This window comes from Netta rufina (genome assembly GCF_964035555.1).
Source record: "Netta rufina genome assembly, chromosome: 4".
Lineage (NCBI taxonomy): Eukaryota > Metazoa > Chordata > Aves > Anseriformes > Anatidae > Netta > Netta rufina.
Window position 1 is genome coordinate 7,112,782 of NC_140127.1, and position 13,502 is coordinate 7,126,283.

A 13,502-nucleotide genomic window follows, 5' to 3' on the forward strand; every position below is an offset into this window, starting at 1 on the left:
GACATTCTTTATACTCATCCATTAAAGCCTATCAAATATCAAAAGCTAAGTCAACCAGTGAATAGTATTCCAAGTACTGCCACTGTTTTCAGTGAACCTCAGACAGGTTTATTACAATGCAGTGTTAAATGTGCCCAGCTGGCTAAGCTACCTCTTCTCATGTATTTATTTGTTCACTTACCCTGCCACCTGCAATCTGCTTCGTTTACTTCACCTCTGCAGGATGAAGCATCCTCCTCCTTCTCCTCATTTACACCAGAGGTTCTGCACTCATTCGTCTCCATAGTTTCCATTTTCACATCATGTTCCATGTTGCATTTGTCACTTGGTTTATCAGACCTCTTCCTATCTTTTTCAGCTGTGCAATTTGACAGTCCTGCAAACAGAAATTAATACCATTAGTGTTCAATACTCCTGCTTTTTTATGCAAATGATAGCCACAAACAAACCCTGAAGAACTGTGCAGAAAATTTACTTTCATATGGGTGTTACCATTAAACACTCGTGAATCATAATACTCCAGATGCCAACTGACAGGGATGGATGGAGCAATGTAACTTGCTCTAAAGTGATTATGTCTTTGCCAGCCTCTGCTTTACAGGTAAATTTTTATATGCCAACAACGGGAATACCTCTTCTTTGAAAGTACAACAAGTCTGAAGTATTCCCAGGAAATCTACCAGAATAATCAGATATACTTTTGCCTTTCTGACAGCAAATTCATCCCTCAGAATTCAGAAATAACTACAGAATATTCAACAAGTAGATTTCACGTGGGTCTCTATTTTAGGAAGGCAGGGACGTGCTTATTATTAACTTAATCTTTCCATTGATTCTTACGCTATTTCTTCTGGCTGCTGTGTAGCACCAGACTCTGGCAACAAAGGAAGATACCTTTTATCTGGTCTAATACTTGGGTCACACCCTAGTCAGCACATTCAAGCAAGAGAAAGGGCTGTTGATTGAAGCATACACAAAATATATAAAGCATGCTGAGGGTTTTTGGTGACTGCTTCTCAGGGGTTAGCAGTAAAAAGGAAAATGCACACAGTGTTTAAGGTGGAGTTGGACACAAATGAAAAGAAGCAGAGCAATATAATGTATACAAGCCTCTGTGCTACCAGAGGTTCTAGGAGTGGCTCTAGGGAAAAAGCTAACCTTCCACACTTAAGTTAAACCTGCATCACAGCACATTGTTAAACATGCATAACCTCAGCTCATACTGTAAAAGAAAAAGACGGTGAAACTCAATTAAACTGTTGCAAGAATGACATCTTTACCGTTGCCATGTTTCATTCCAGCATTGGACTTTGTTGTGCCAGGGTGGAAATGCATCCCTCCAAAAGCTGAGTAACCGTACGAAGGATAACTGAACCCTAAAGAAAGGAAAAAGATTAAGAATTAACAGAATGACACCCTGAAACGATGAAAATGCAATCTAGAAGAGCACTGAGACTAAAGAGATGAAATTTTATTTTCTACGCATTTTGTGGTTTATTCCATCCATTTCAAACGAATTTTCCAAACTGAAGGTGCACTCTGCCACCCCCCTTCAAAAACCCAAAGAAATTCTAGATGGCTGACTGGTGGTTCTCAGTCCCCAAATCCCTAAGACCTCACCCATGTAATATCACTAGTACAACGCCTTTAAAACTCAACTGAAACCTTGCAAGTTGTCTCCATGGTGTAAATCACTGTGATTAGAACAGATTTGTATTTGGTGTTACGTTGTACGTGTGCAGCTAGCAATGCATGTCATGATTTGAAAACTACTGCTCTACACCCTTCTCTGAAAAAAGGGCTACTTCTATTGTAGTTCAGATGGCATTTGCTGATCATTTGCTCATCAGTGCTCTGCTGCAAGAAATCAAAGCATTGCTCTTATATCCTGCATCTCAGATATGCTCAGGTTTCAATAGATAGAGCACAGCAAGAAAATTACTATAAAGGATCTCGAATTTTGTAATAATGCTTTGCAGTAACAGGGTTAATTTGCTAAATTCCTCTAGGAATTACTCCTTTATACCAGGTATAAAGATAGGAGAGTCAGATCTCATCTCACTAGAAGTAGGTGAATTCCTCATTTCATTTTTATAATCAGAATAATTATCTGCAGCCTCTCAAAGCAGAAGCCCTGTCCCTCTTCCCCCCAAACCGCTGTCTTACCAGAGCCAGCCCCGCCGCCTCCCCCGCCATACATGCCACCTCCTCCTGCGCCGCTGCCTCCTCCGTAGCCATCTGAGAAGTTTGGCATGAGCTTCTGTCGTTTTCTTTGCACTTCTTCTTTATCTGCGTTTCAGGTGAGAAGGAACAGACAGAAAAAGGAGTCACGCTTAGTAGTGGCCATGCACAGAAAAGGAGGAGTATTCACAAATTACTAGTAAAAATTACTAGTTTATAAGGGAAAATGAGGAGTGCTGTAGAAGAATAAACTCACTTCTAGCCCCACACAGAACAATCTTGTACATAATGGAGCAGTGAGCATCAAGCTATCGCCAAGTCCCCAGCCAGACTGACAGCATCATTCAGGCCCGCGTGGCCTCTGCTGTTCTGTCAGGTGCCTCATGCCCAGACTGGGATGGACACGTGCAGAAATGTCCTGGGAGGCTCAGAGCTTCCTTCAACAGCAGCTCCTGTCCAGTGGCCTCCAAATTCTTCAATGTCTAAGTGAAGTCATAAATCAGCACAAGTGCCTTGAACCAAATACTTGCTCAAGAAAATTCATCTTTGGGGAATACAGGCACAGGTTCCTCCACTAAACAAATCCATTTCAGAAACGGACACTTATAAAAAAGGGTCAGCAAATCACAAGACACTGATCTCCAACGGCTCAGAGCACCTGCAGTGCCCCTTAAACTTTTGTTTAAGGTTAAGGATGGTGAGAAATGTTGAAAAGAATGTTTGCTTGAAATGATTTACTTAAATTAACAGAAAGGCCAACAGAATAAAGACAGCTTATTTTCAGGCAGGATATAATACCGTCAAACCATGCGGAGCAGAAGTAGGCAAAAAAACTAAGAATTTTATCATGTAAGTAAAAAATAATCCTTAGACCTACTGGAAAGCAAAACACAAAGGTTTAGAAAAAGTATCCCAGTGACTGAGAAAGTGAAAATGGCACCACAAAAACTATCTATACAGGGATACAAAGATTACAAGGTTAAAACCCACTAAAACTGTTAAGAAAAGAACATACAAACCACCTTCAATAAATGATCTATTAGTTTTCAACAAACATACGACAAAAAGAAATGACATGCACAGCCACATCAGTCAGTGCATCAAACTGGACAGCTGACTACATGGAACAGTACACTGAAGAGTAGAAGTGCATTATTCCCAGGCATACATGATCTGTAAGTACGTATGCATGCACGCACCAGGCATACTCACACTGACGAGGAGAGAAAACTCTAGAGAGCAATCTAGTCAGAGAAACAAACAAAAAATCCACATACACATGTCTAAGTTCATTTGAACACTTGCAACAGGGGAAAAATACAGACCCTAAATGGTAATTTTATGATCAGATTGTATAGGGCATCCTAAAATGCACATAATACTGAATTAATTTTACTTGAGAGGTTCATAAAAAAAAAAGTTTGCTTCACATTTGGCAACTTTGTTCTGCAGTTAGACATTTCATCTCCATAAAACTTGTGCAAGGGATTCCTTAAATCATTACTGATACAAGATCTTCTAGCTACTCTGGAAGATTTTGAAAAGGCAAGCTTTCTGCTATTTTATTATACTAAGTGCAAAATAGATTCAGCTGTACAACTCCCATCTCCCCTCTCCTCAGCTTAGTCCCTTAGCACTGATACACACATATTTCAGAGTTTGACAGAGTACTGATTTCAGCATGGCTCCAAATGAGGTACTGCAAACTTGCAAGAGTAGGACTTAGCAGCACAAACTGCAGGCAGGTTAACTGTTAAGGAGGTAGACTATCAGTGCAACAAAACACTAATTCTGACTGGGACCTCAAGGTATTTCCATATCTTTACATTAATAATATTTAAAAACATATTGATGCTGTCTTTCACATCAAACTCATTTGAAACATAGAAGAGTTGAATGGGCACAGACTTGCTGGTTAGACTTCCCGCTAACAACTCAGGAAGCAGGTCTGATGCCAGCTGTTCTGCCTCAGCTAGCTAATTAGCATTTTACCCTAAGAGGTTGAAACAGCACTTTCCCTACTCTTACAAAAAGGGTCTCGGGTTCATTAGGCAGCATAGGCAATTGGAAAATTCAAAAGCATCAGAGAACTTGTGAGGCATGATGGTGAAAGAAGAGAACTGGAAAATATATACTTTTTTCACCAGATACCAACCAGTCTTCAGTTTAAGGTTTCAACTGAAAGTACTGAGAGCAAGATGTCCTCAAATATTATTTTGCAGAAACTCAGAGAAGAGAGTGCCATCTACTGTATGAACAGGCATATAGGAAACTTACCCAGAGTAAGGCTCAGTAGAAAGACACAGATTTACTGCTTACCAGTCCAACAACAACAGAAACCAATAAGCCATAACAGAGGTAACAGTTTTCCTATTAGCTCTGCACAAAACAAGGCAACAAATATCCTGTTTTCTAAAAATAATAACTACAAAAAATGTTTCACTCAACACATGTCCTATCCTATTAACAGTATTCCTAGGGACCTTGCAGTTTCTGTATCTGGGATACAAAGTGGGTTTAATGAATTACCTTTGATTTCCGGATAATAAAGAAAGGGCTTTGGTTCACTTGTTTCCAGATCAGATTTCCGACGCAGTTGTACAAATACAGAGGCTGGCTTTGTGATGTTGACATCTCGATACTTGGGTGTTTTAAACACAATAGCAAACTGTGAAGGAAACAATGATAAGTGCGTTTGTCACGGACAGTGGTTTTTGGCAACTGCATGTACATTTGTGTTATTTTTGTGGGAGTTGGTTCATTACTAGGGAGTCAAAAATTCTTTGCGAAAGGCTGCTGCCACAACAAACTTCCATTTCAGTTTTCAGCTGTACCTTTGAGTTAGAGTCCTAAAGTCTTTTGTGAAAGACAGAACCGCCAGGAATCGCCTTGCCACGTGTGTTAGTACCACACTGTTTCTCCCCTCATCATTGAGCATCTACTCTGTGGCTTTCTCAGCATCCTCATAGGAGCTGTGAGAGTCTTCTATATATCCTATCCCAATTCGCACTGGTGTATGTTCAACGCAAGTGATCTCTCTCCCGGTTTCCTACAGCTACATTCCTAGCTTAGATCTTAAAAGAACAGTTAAGATTCTGTTATTATTAGGAAGTAGCCAACAAAAGACAGGGACTGAAGAGGTTAGTAGGGGATATAGAGGTTTTCACCTAATTTTATAATTATAATATAATCCTGGTTTCTTAAGATCAGAAAACCATTAACAAATGGCAAATGCTCTGTTACTTACCTGCCTATGTACATCGGTAGGAGAAAAGTCTCCAAAGCCTTCCCACATACCACCATTCTCATCCTCCTCATAGAAACGTATTTGAATATCATCTGCAAAGAGTGAAAGAAACAATAACTTTGGGATGTTTGTGCATTTGTTTAACCTTTGGCTAAGTTTATTTCAGATAAAAATCAACACGGTTACTTTTTAGCGGGGTGATAATATTACATGAATAATGCATGAATCATCGTTATCCATGTTATGAAAACAACACAGATAACCCATTTTTGACATCAGTTTTAGATCAGCCTGATTCTAATGACTTCACCGATGTTGCTCTCTGTTTCCTGAGCAGTAAAAGGAGAATTAGGTTCACTACCTCTTCCTACTCTAGGGCTAGCAAACATTCCAGAGGAGCTTTATTTGGAACAAGCATGTAGGGAGGGGAGAACTTGAAGCATGAACTGTAGAAACCACCCCCTCTCCTCCAGCAGTTTCAGTTCAGAAAACTGTAGCAAAACCCGAAGTGCCACAGTTCAAGTTCCGCTTGCTGCTGGCAGAGCGCCATGCGGAGCTGCGGCTCAGCCAGACGGCAGAGGTGTGAGCGAGCAGCTCGTCAGCAGCGATCCCTCACGCCCCAAACACAGCACAGGCCACGCCATAAACGTGAGACTTGGCTTCTGCTCCTCTAAACAACTTTTCTTTCGTTCTCTGTTTGGTTACTAATTTATATGTTTTTAGGAGAGCTTGGGAAATACCACGCTCGCATATTCCTTCCCCAGCACCTCTGAGGAGAACAAATAATAGCAAAACTATTTTCTCGTGGGGTGGCTGAAGCAGGACATGCTTTTGGAGCAGGCAGACTGCTTCCTCCGATCCACCACCTGCTAGTCTCAAGATTGCAAACCACTGCTTCCAGCCCTGCTGTCCTGCATGCTCAAGTTCCTTCAGGCAGGAGGTTTCTGAGAGCAGTGAGGTCAGGGGAAACCCCACTAGGGCTGAGGGGAAACCCCACCTCGGGGCTTCCACTGAGTCAGACTTTTATTTATTTATTTTGTGCACAAGATTAACGTTTCATCTCAGTTCTCCTGAAAGCAGAGGGTATACACACTACTGAAGAAAACAGTTTTTTTCAAAGCCCCCAAAGTGCTCTTTCTCTCCTGATAAACTGGTAGAAGAACATGGCAGGGAAGAGAGGTGGAAGAGGATAGCCTGCGTTAATGGAAAGCAGCAACACGATTTTAACAACACGAGCAGAGACTCGTTGCAAACAGGTGAGAACTGGGCACTTGCTCTGCCATCCAGTCTATACCAGGGAGTTCCAGGTATCACCTACAGCTGAAGAATGCAAAGGGTTTACCCCACTCCTTGTTTATTTTTTTCTTTTTAGTTGAGCCCAAATACTACAACCACATAAACCATTAAAAGCCCAATCCTGACACATTCATAGCCACGAGCAGAGATTACTAAAACAAGTGTATAAGAAGTATCAGATAACCCTGAGTAATCTCTACCATTAGCATATAGGTAAAAATGAAGTTATTAGCAGCAGCACTGAAAACATTCAGTTCCCACTGGTGATTAATAATGAATGCTCATACTTACCCTTTATAGTCAGAAACTTAATAATAAATCAGAAACTTTAGAATAATTCAGAGCAGGTGTGAGATAATGGAATCAAAGATCACCCAGAACCCATTACCCACAAAAAAAAAAAAAAAAAAAAAAAGAACATGGGAAGGGCAGAAATTTGAGAAGAACAAAGTTGATCACATGGTCTCTGGGGAGGCAACATACGCTGAATTTGCTTTGCGAGCCTATTTTGATTTATTAATTTTCTGGACTGCTGGCCTGGCTTCCAGAAGGCTGAGCACTTACACATCCTGCTGTGCTATCAGAAGAGGAGAACAGTAAGGCAGCCCAGCAGTTCTCATGCGTTACTCCAGATGAACCCCTGGTGTGCCTTACAATACCCAGGACACTTACCTTTCTGAACCTTGTCACAGAGAAGGTAAATCTCTTCCCCTCCTGTTACGCACCCTGCTGTTCTGTCCATTCTTACAATTTTTAAGTTGGAGGCATTGGGAGCTTCTATTGAAAGGAAAAGATTTTAAAAATGTTTTACTTCACAACAATTTTAGATTACATAAAGTAAAAATAAAAACACACAAATGCAACACAAAGACAAGCCACCAATTCAACCTACTTAAATTTGTCTATGACTTAAAAAGGATAAATCAACAGTTTTTCATCTTATGGGTGTAATCTTGTATGCTCTAAGCTCTGAGTGAACTGTTAACTATAAAATAAGGCCCTGGCCATTCCAGCACAATTAGTGTTAGTACAAAAACAGAGCAGTGACCTGCATCCTGCATTAGTGCTAACTTTATGACAAGAGAGCATTACAAGAGAACATTTTCTTTCCTGTTTTCTTTGCAATGTGACACTGCTGAAAGCTGTTACCTTTAAGTCACTAGGTTAATGCAATATGCAATGCTTGCTCTGCACTGTGGCTTACTTGAAAGCAACCTCAGTCCCTGACCAACATACCAGACTGCGATCAAAAGGCTCACCTCCACAGATCTTAGCAGAAGCAGCAATGGACACCTATGGGTTCTTGAGATAGAGCTATCATCTGATAATTAAATCATGCATGATGGACAATTATGCGACAAATTGCGTCCTCTCTGTGGAAAGGACTTGGATGGTTCAAAAAAGGACATCAGGGAAAAAAAAAATAATCTTTTGGAATCAACAAACAAGAGTTCACCTTGGGAGCTAAAAATCTAGCAAATGAAAGCTATGTAGCAACCTAAACAACAGAAACATGCATATTTTCCATTTCTATTATTCTCCTCAGTTGGAGTCAAAATTTTTATGGTCAGATTCATAAAGATAGGATAACTTCAATAGTTTTTCTATACGGCTTGATAAACACTCTGTCTCTGTTCATGCTTTGCCCTCCTCTTCCTCTTTGCTTTACCAATACTCCCTATCATTATGTACTTAGGAGTAAGAAAACAAATGGAATCTGTAATGGTTAGTATTGAAAATCAGTATTCTTTAAAGACACTATTAGGCAAATCACCGCAACCTGCAGATGAAAAAACTGTCTTCTCATCCAGAAAATAAGGGGCACGTGTGCCGTACGAATATCAGACATCATGGTTTCTCACACAGTGAACAAACACAAATTGGGCCTGCATTCTCCACCTAATAGCAGGCAACACGCTACCGAAGCTTTAGAACAGCTGCATTTAATACCTTTCCATCCAGACTCTGTATAATTGACGACCATTGCACAAAGAAAGAAAATGGTACTTTTTCTGACTCATTGAATAAAGATTATCAGGAACGTGGCAACCCACAGGTACAGGGAGGAAAACTCCCACAGCAGAAAGGGTCCAAATGAAATGAGTAAGTATAATCCGAAGGCACAAGGAGAAACAAAGCGAAAAGATTCACTTCGAAAAGAGGCAAATTGAGAGATGTAACACAGGTATAAAAATACTGACGGGTCCAGAGGACATAAATGGATCAAAAACTCTGGTTGTTTTAGTCTAAGACAACAAGGGCAAGCAGATGGCCAGCAAAACTGAAAAGTGTGTAATTCTCAAGAAAGACTGAAGTAAAGTTAAGTTTTTCCCCACATCTTGTGTGACAAGGCTTTGCCACAAACAGCAATTGAAAACAAGACAAGTCCGCAAAATTCAAACACAATATAGGAAGAATTTACACAATCCTCACAATACAGATGGCAGGATTAAACATGCTAACAGCAAAATAAAGGCTTCCTTTGGGGCTTACATTAATACCTATTAAAAACAGAATGATACCATGTGTACTTGGATAGTCATGGGGCCAATACCCATGGGCTACCTAGCTATAGCAGTATCTACATATTACTTTTGTATGTAAAAAGCTTGCCCCTTATTGAAAAGGTAATTAAAGCCAAAGACACTTACTGCTGTCATATATTGCATCTGATATAACAGGATCAAGTCTCCGTGTGAAACTGCCATTGCTGTCAGGGAGAAAGGCTGTAAACATAAGACGCACCACACTGAGATCCATTTCTTTAGTCTGCTGTACTGCTGCCTGACGAATAATTTCTCTTTCTCGTTCTGGAACCAACAAATAGTACACACGAATTAACACAAAGGATAGGGGACTGTGCATTTTCCAAACATTACTATCAAAAAGCACCAGTAGCAAGGAAACATTTTCATTTAGTATCCATTGGCTTCTATCTTTTTATTCGGAGAGAAGGAGCTGTTCACAATATACTGTATTCATCTTGCAGTTCATGAATAAGATATTATTTAAGAAAAATTATATAATTAAGAGACATATAGAAAATGACTATTTTCTGCTCTCAATTTAAAACGGTTGTGACAAGGACAGAGGCTGCTCCTAAGCACACTTGAATGCCACGTATTAAAGTGATAAAGAGTAGGCCGGCCCCTTTATATGATTCCTGAAAGCAATGTAGACCACAGGTTTTACAGGGAACACAGCTGAACTGAACAAGTATTCTCAAAGAAAGTCTCCATGGTTACTTAAGGATATTCTGTATCCAGTTCTGGGCTCCCCAGTACAAAAAAGATAGGGATCTCCTGGAAAAAGAGTCCAGTGGAGGGCCACAAAGATGATATGGGGCCTGGAGCATCTTCCCTATGAAGAAAGGCTGAGAGACCTGGGTCTGTTCAGCCTGGAGAAAAAAAGACTGAGAGGGGATCTCATCAATGCTTATAAATACCTGAAGTGTGGGAGACAGAGGTATTTGGCCATCCTCTTTTCAGTGGTTTGTGCGGAAAGGACAAGGGGTAATGGCCACAAGACAGAGCCCAGGAAGTTCTGCACCAACATGCGAAAGAATTTCTTCATGGTGAGGGTAACAGAGCACTGGGAGAGGCTGCCCAGGGAGGTTGTGGAGTCTCCTTCTCTGGAGATATTCAAGGCCCGTCTGGACACCTACCTGGGCAGCCTGCTCTAGGGAACCTGCTTTGGCAGGGGGGTTGGACCTGATGATCTTTTGAGGTCCCTTCCAACCCCTACAATTCTGTGATATCATGTCTCACAGCAATAACACAAAATGACTCTAGTTATAAGCTTACTAAACAGGATTAGAGCAATGAAATGTAGGTGTCGAGGAGGGTACAGGCAGCTACGGAAGAAATTTGTTCCGTACTCATGTGCATGTTAACAGCAAAAAGTTTCAGATTTCCTAAAACACAGCAACAATACGCAACAAGCACATAGCCATAGGCTGTTTTCCTACCCGGGACCTTTTTCTGGCTAGGAATCTGCATTTTTAGAAGCTAAGTCTGTTTTTTAATAAAAGACCTATTAAAACCAGGCCACCCTTTCCACATACCAGTTAGCTGTCTGTCTCCACATCCTTCTGCCTGCAGATGGCCAAGTTCAGGATGCACCAAGAGTCCTGGGTTGTATCCTTTTTTGCAAGCATCTATCATGCGTGTTTCCAGAGTTTCAAACACCTTCTTCTTCGTGACATGAAGTATTCCAAGGTTTGCAAACCTGACAAATTTTGATTGAGAGAAATATTTTCTTAATGTCTTACGCCAAACCTGCAGCAGGCAGTTTCTCTTACCAGAGGAAGCTGCTTCGCTGAACTCCAGCATGAAAATTTCAGCCAACCTTAAAAAGCATGTAAAACGTGTGCCATCATATGGCAATGATCGTATGGCTGCACAGGATTTTCCCATGACAAGAGGTAATCTATTAGTTTTCAGACTTACACTGTGGAAGCAACTAAGAAAACCTTTGAAAAGCTGCTCGTCACACTTTGTTTGCTCTGTCATTAATATGTAATTTTATGGCTGTTATGCAAAGCAAGCAATTGATCAGAAGTTTGGTCAGTTCAAACTGACTTAGAGAGCAAGCTAAAAACAGCGTAAATTTTCCAAAGAAAATGTTTTAGGCTGGGCTCTGGGCTTTCAGCAAGACACTTCAGGTATCTCTGAATGAAAATTTCCATAATACAAAATATGCTTTTGTAAAAATCTCCTGGCACATTCAAAAATCAATTAGATCTGGAAGTATGAAAACAAGACAATAACTCAATTTTCATACAGGTCAATTGAGGATACGAAAGCTGTTTCTAAACATCTGATGAAAAACAACACAAGTTAGGAAATGAGCCAAACTTTTCAAGATGAAAAGGAGCATTTCAAATAAAGCTATTTAAATTGCTGTGCTTGGTAAAGTTAGTGCACTGGGCTTGGACATCAAAAGTTACAGTTTAAAAGAATCTCTCTCTCCCAACCTCCTCAGCTTTTTAAACTTCTTCTTCTTCACCAACAAAGACATTCTTGAGATCACAGAACTAAAACTTACAGCCAGCATGAAACCTGATCTAAGCCTGAAAACGTAGACAGGAGCCTGAGTTCCATTTACTGATATAAACAATTACTCTTTTAAATTAAACAAGAACAGACCAACTACAATTTCACTATAATCTTGCTGCTTCAAACTTAAAAAGTTTGACTCATTTAGTATTTTCATGTTTATACCTGTCTTGCATTAATTTCAAATTTACTAACTTCATTTTCTTAATGCTTTTCTCTTCACTATATTCCTATTGGTGTATTTCAGTGATGGTAAAATATTGATCAAAAAGGTAACGAAAACTTCTGTTCAGTAACGTTACAGCCTGGTCTTTCTGAACAAACTACTTACATTTTAAATAATGAGCTTGCAGTACAAATTTGGATTGCACATCGAAATACCGAAATTCTACAAATTCTAACTGAAAATTATTTGCTCTAATCTATTTGGCCTGCCTAGGCCATATTCTAAAGAGTATACCTAGTCTATTTTTGTTTAACATACAAAGCACGTATTAGAGCATGAAGACTAGTGCTCCACTTAGCTGCTTATTAGTAGAGATTTTGTACTGCTTCTTATAGTGTTTCTAATTGATTCTCTTTACCTTAGTTCAGTGTTACAAATATATTTGACAGACTTACCCCACAACCATATCTTTAGGTCCTGCGTTAACTGTGCATACTCCATCTTCACAAAATTTACCCACCAAGCTGTGAGCATGCAAGTGGACGTACTTCCCATTAGTAACTAACTGGACAATTACTTTTGCAGGTCCAACATAATTGCAAATCTGTAAAAAAAGATAAAATTGTTATTATTTTTTAAAAGATGGAACAAGCAATGATTCCAGTTGAGTATTTTCTGTCAGCTAAGTACAATCAAGCTTACATAGGAGAAATGTGCATGTGTCTTCTCATGAATCCTAAGTGACAAAATAACAGCAACAGATCATCACAAAGTCAACACTTTTTTTGTAATTCAAGTTAACATACAAATGGCAGACGTGGTGACAAAAAAGCTAAGAAATAAAATGAATGTAAGGGAGAGCGACCTGTTTCCCAGATCATGAACACCAGTTTTACATTCCAGCCAGTTATGCTGCATTGCTCTCCTTAAGCTTCAATTAGCACATTAAATTCACAATAGACATTGTTAGTCAGTTATGATAAACTGAGTGCCTTAGGAGGCACTCTGGAGGACTGTGAAGCTTTTTTTCCTTCATTATAGTTTCTAATCATCATACATTTTTAATAGCTTTTAAAATTGTGATGTCAAGTAATGCTTCAAAAAACCCCCTAAAATTACTAACAATATATCATTTTGGTAAGTTAGTTGCTTTACATATATTATTCAAACATGATTTTCTTTCCTCATAAGTAATACTCTTCAACTTGGTTATCGGTTATGCATCATTTTCAAATTATGCCAAATATAAAATTATCTCACTTTAAAAAAGCAAACATTACCTTCCCTTCCAATTCACTTAATTAACCCTTTTATCAATGTTGTTTTTTTCCCTCCTCCTCTAATTTTTCTTCTAATGTGCCCAAGGCAAAGTTCTTTGTATTACAGCAGCTTATAGATCTAATCAACCAAGGAATTAAAGGATCACGATAAACATTAAAGTGATGAATCGGTGATGAACCGAATACTTAAGGTTATATTGTTGATAAAATGCTGATAACCGGGGATTGCCACGATTTCACCACATTACTAAGTCCTGCCACCTTCCTTCACTCCG

The 13,502-nt window shown here is 39.5% G+C and overlaps 1 protein-coding gene across 1 annotated transcript in view; it reads right to left on the reverse strand.

Annotated features, from left to right (window-relative positions):
- Positions 1-13,502, reverse strand: part of NFKB1 (nuclear factor kappa B subunit 1) — a 57,972-nt gene that overhangs the window by 14,273 nt on the left and 30,197 nt on the right. The window contains exons 6-14 of the mRNA XM_084286076.1: positions 12,403-12,551; positions 10,788-10,951; positions 9,376-9,534; positions 7,397-7,501; positions 5,429-5,520; positions 4,711-4,849; positions 2,167-2,289; positions 1,281-1,376; positions 182-376 (exon numbers count right to left, since the gene is read on the reverse strand). Of these exons, the coding sequence (XP_084142202.1) occupies positions 182-376; positions 1,281-1,376; positions 2,167-2,289; positions 4,711-4,849; positions 5,429-5,520; positions 7,397-7,501; positions 9,376-9,534; positions 10,788-10,951; positions 12,403-12,551 (1,222 nt within the window). The remainder of the gene's footprint in view (positions 1-181; positions 377-1,280; positions 1,377-2,166; positions 2,290-4,710; positions 4,850-5,428; positions 5,521-7,396; positions 7,502-9,375; positions 9,535-10,787; positions 10,952-12,402; positions 12,552-13,502) is intronic.